Source organism: Oncorhynchus keta, chromosome 22, assembly GCF_023373465.1.
Source record: "Oncorhynchus keta strain PuntledgeMale-10-30-2019 chromosome 22, Oket_V2, whole genome shotgun sequence".
Lineage (NCBI taxonomy): Eukaryota > Metazoa > Chordata > Actinopteri > Salmoniformes > Salmonidae > Oncorhynchus > Oncorhynchus keta.
Genome location: NC_068442.1, coordinates 57,843,260 through 57,847,500, shown reverse-complemented (window position 1 = coordinate 57,847,500; position 4,241 = coordinate 57,843,260). Strand labels below are relative to the sequence as shown.

Genomic DNA, 4,241 nt, shown 5'->3' with positions numbered 1-4,241 from the left:
CATGTTGTGCCAGCTCTACGCTCCAGACCTCCAGTGCATCTCCACAGTTCAGTACGTCCTGTGCCTCCTCCCCGCACTCGCCCTGAGGTGCGTGTCACCAGTCCGGTGTCACCTGTACACCACGCATTAGGCCTCCAGTGTGCCTCCACAGTCCAGCGCTTCCGACAACAGTCCCCATTCCAGAGCTTCCGGCAACAGTTCCCAGTCCAGAGCTTCCGGCGACGGTCCACAGTCCAGAGCTTCCGGCGATGGTCCACAGTCCGGAACTTCCTGAGACGGTCCAGAGACCGGAACCTCATGAGACGGTCCAGAGACCGGAACCTCCTGAGACGGTCCACAAACCGGAACCTACTGAGACGGTCCAGAGACCGGAACCTCCTGAGACGGTCCAGAGACCGGAACCTCGTGAGACGGTCCAGAGACCGGAACCTCCTGAGACGGTCCAGAGACCGGAACCTCATGAGACGGTCCAGAGACCGAAACCTCCTGAGACGGTCCAGAGACCGGAACCTCCTGAGACGGTCCAGAGACCGGAACCTCCTGAGACGGTCCAGAGACCGGAACCTCCTGAGATGGTCCAGAGCCCGGAACCTCCTGAGATGGTCCGCGGTCGGAGGTCCGGAGCCTCCCGCGACGGTCGGCGGTATGGTTCCTCCGGCGACGATCCACGGTCCGGAGCATCCGGCGACGATCCCCGCACCAGAGCCTCCATTGAAGATGAGGTATCCGCGAGCGGAGTGGTTACTTTGCCTCGCACCGGAGCCGCCACCAATGGTAGATGCCCACCCGGACCCTCCCCTATTGAGTTAAGTTTTGCGGTCAGAGTCTGCACCTTTGGGGGTACTGTCACGCCTTGACCATAGAGAGCTTTTTATTCTCTATGTTGATTAGGTCGTGGTGTGACTAGGGTGAGTCATCTAGGTGATTATATTTCTATGTGGGCCTGGTATGGTTCCCAATCAGAGGCAGCTGTTTATCGTTGTCTCTGATTGGGGATCATATTTAGGCAGCCATTTCCCCTTTGTGCTTTGTGGGATCCTGTCTAGGTATAGTTGCCTGAGAGCGCTTCATTGAGCTTCACGTTTCGTTTTACACTTTATTTGTTTTTTTCTTTGAGTTCCTTTTCCTAATAAAGAGGATGGAAACATACCACACTGCATCTTGGTCCACTCCTTATAACGATCATGACAATCTGAGTGTTGATTCAAAAGGGGTTAACACTAGTGTTACTGTATATCTGAGTGTTGATTCTAATGGGGTTAAAGGCAGTAGGCTTGAAATTGATGCGGTGAATAAATGAAATGTTATTTTAATCACAGTGGAATCAACACTGCATGGTGTTACTCCACTGTGTTCGGTTCCCTTACCTCTCGGAGTAAAAAAGACATGGGAGCATCATTATCATTCTTTCCAAAATACTTTGTTCCAGGCTGATAATAGTTTGTTTTAATATGTTTCTGCATGCACATTGCTTGATTAATTGAAGTTATCCTGTTTATTTGGATCCCCATTAGCTTTTAAGTTATTTACAAAAATAATGGTGGAGCTTATGACTGAGATGGTTGTTCCAGTTGTCACGGCCCCTCCTCTGCAGTGCAGGGGCGGGTCCTCCTGCAGGCAGAGGAGGGTCGTTAGTGATTGGAGTCACCTGGGCTCAGAGTATTCAAACTGCTTCACCAATCACCTCTCTCTCTGCTCCTCCAGGTATGATCCTGTTGTGTTTGTTCCTTTGTAGTTTTACGTAGTTTTCACTCAGTCATTCACACACACACATTCACGCATCCATGCACTTTACACGCACCTTACATTATGATACTTTCACACCTCATTCCTTTTTCTTTGTTTACAGTTAATAGTTTGGTTTATAATAAAGAACCTTTTTGATTGGCCGATACCTGTTCGTGTCCCCTCATTTTTGCCACAGGCTATTTTTTATTTATATTTTCATTTAAACTTTATTTAACCAGGTAGGCCAGTAGAGGTGTTAGCTAACGTTCACCACCCCATACTGTAGAGGTGTTAGCTAACGTTCACCACCCCACACTGTAGAGGTGTTAGCTAACGTTCACCACCCCAGACTGTAGAGGTGTTAGCTAACGTTCACCACCCCAGACTGTAGAGGTGTTAGCTAACGTTCACCACCCCAGACTGTAGAGGTGTTAGCTAACGTTCACCACCCCAGACTGTAGAGGTGTTAGCTAACGTTCACCACCCCACACTGTAGAGGTGTTAGCTAACGTTCACCATCCCAGACCACCCCACGTTCACCACCCCAGACTGTAGAGGTGCTAGCTAACGTTCACCACCCCAGACTGTAGAGGTGTTAGCTAACGTTCACCACCCCACACTGTAGAGGTGTTAGCTAACGTTCACCACCCCAGACTGTAGAGGTGTTAGCTAACGTTCACCACCCCACACTGTAGAGGTGTTAGCTAACGTTCACCACCCCACACTGTAGAGGTGTTAGCTAACGTTCACCACCCCAGACTGTAGAGGTGTTAGCTAACGTTCACCACCCCACACTGTAGAGGTGTTAGCTAACGTTCACCACCCCACACTGTAGAGGTGTTAGCTAACGTTCACCACCCCAGACTGTAGAGGTGTTAGCTAACGTTCACCACCCCAGACTGTAGAGGTGTTAGCTAACGTTCACCACCCCATACTGTAGAGGTGTTAGCTAACGTTCACCACCCCATACTGTAGAGGTGTTAGCTAACGTTCACCACCCCAGACTGTAGAGGTGTTAGCTAACGTTCACCACCCCATACTGTAGAGGTGTTAGCTAACGTTCACCACCCCAGACTGTAGAGGTGTTAGCTAACGTTCACCACCCCACACTGTAGAGGTGTTAATTTGTGAATCCTTTGAAAAGTGTTAGTTTAACATTATTTCTGGGGGTCACAATTAATTTGTAAGTGTTAAATTTAACACTGTGGTTGTTGCATTCCTCAGAGCTGAAAGAAGATGGAAGATGGCCATTCTGAATGACAAACAAGTGTTTTACTGACAGCACCTGACTGAAAGACTGTATGACATGATTGACTGACAACCAGTTCTAGTCACGAACCAGTCTTACCTACATTTGTTACAGTCACTAACCAGTCTTTACTTATTTAGTTATCAGCCCAAGGCCTCTTAAGATATTGACTCAGAAACCGACCAAGGCCCGCTCAGGTAATACCACCCATCGTTTCTAAGCATTATCGTCGTACTGGTGTCTATACTGCCAGTCTACACTGTTATCGTCGTACTGGTCTATACTGCCAGTCTATACCGTTATCGTCGTACTGGTTGGTGTCTATACTGCCAGTCTACACTGTTATCGTCGTACTGGTGTCTATACTGCCAGTCTATACTGTTATCGTCGTACTGGTGTCTATACTGCCAGTCTACACTGTTATCGTCGTACTGGTGTCTATACTGCCAGTCTATACTGTTATCGTCGTACTGGTGTCTATACTGGCAGTCTACACTGTTATCGTCGTACTGGTGTCTATACTGCCAGTCTATACTGTTATCGTCATACTGGTGTCTATACTGCCAGTCTACACTGTTATCGTCGTACTGGTGTCTATACTGCCCAAGGCCTCTTAAGATATTGACTCAGAAACCGACCAAGGCCCGCTCAGGTAATACCTCCCATCGTTTCTAAGCATTATCGTCGTACTGGTGTCTATACTGCCAGTCTATACCGTTATCGTCGTACTGGTGTCTATACTGCCAGTCTACACTGTTATCGTCGTACTGGTGTCTATACTGCCAGTCTATACTGTTATCGTCGTACTGGTGTCTATACTGGCAGTCTACTCTGTTATCGTCGTACTGGTGTCTATACTGCCAGTCTATACTGTTATCGTCATACTGGTGTCTATACTGGCAGTCTATACTGTTATCGTCGTACTGGTGTCTATACTGCCAGTCTATACTGTTATCGTCATACTGGTGTCTATACTGCCAGTCTACACTGTTATCGTCGTACTGGTGTCTATACTGCCAGTCTATACTGTTATCGTCGTACTGGTGTCTATACTGGCAGTCTACACTGTTATCGTCGTACTGGTGTCTATACTGCCAGTCTATACTGTTATCGTCATACTGGTGTCAATACTGCCAGTCTATACTTTAGAATTTGAGTCAGTAGATAACCTTGGCTTGTATTTCTATTTATTAGGGACCCCCATTAGTTGATGCCAATGTGACAGTATAACTTTAGACCGTCCCCTCGCCCATAGCTAGCTTAG

The 4,241-nt window shown here is 47.8% G+C and overlaps 1 protein-coding gene across 1 annotated transcript; it reads left to right on the top strand.

Moving 5' to 3' along the window:
- The first annotated feature begins 248 nt into the window (after positions 1-248).
- On the top strand, positions 249-1,635 carry LOC127910821 (putative protein FAM47C). The gene is made up of 3 exons (XM_052475820.1): positions 249-494; positions 582-774; positions 1,595-1,635. The coding sequence occupies exons 1-3, from the start codon at positions 249-251 to the stop codon at positions 1,633-1,635; spliced, it is 480 nt and encodes a 159-aa protein (XP_052331780.1).
- Positions 1,636-4,241: the final 2,606 nt, after the last annotated feature.

Bases quoted from the DNA above. Each gene is read 5' to 3' on its own strand.
- LOC127910821 (XM_052475820.1), top strand. From the start codon at position 249: ATGGTCCACAGTCCGGAACTTCCTGAGACGGTCCAGAGACCGGAACCT. The intron at 495-581 runs GTCCAGAGACCG...GAGATGGTCCAG, and splicing joins GACCGAAACCTCCTGAGACG to AGCCCGGAACCTCCTGAGAT. The intron at 775-1,594 runs GTAGATGCCCAC...CCTCCTCTGCAG, and splicing joins CACCGGAGCCGCCACCAATG to TGCAGGGGCGGGTCCTCCTG.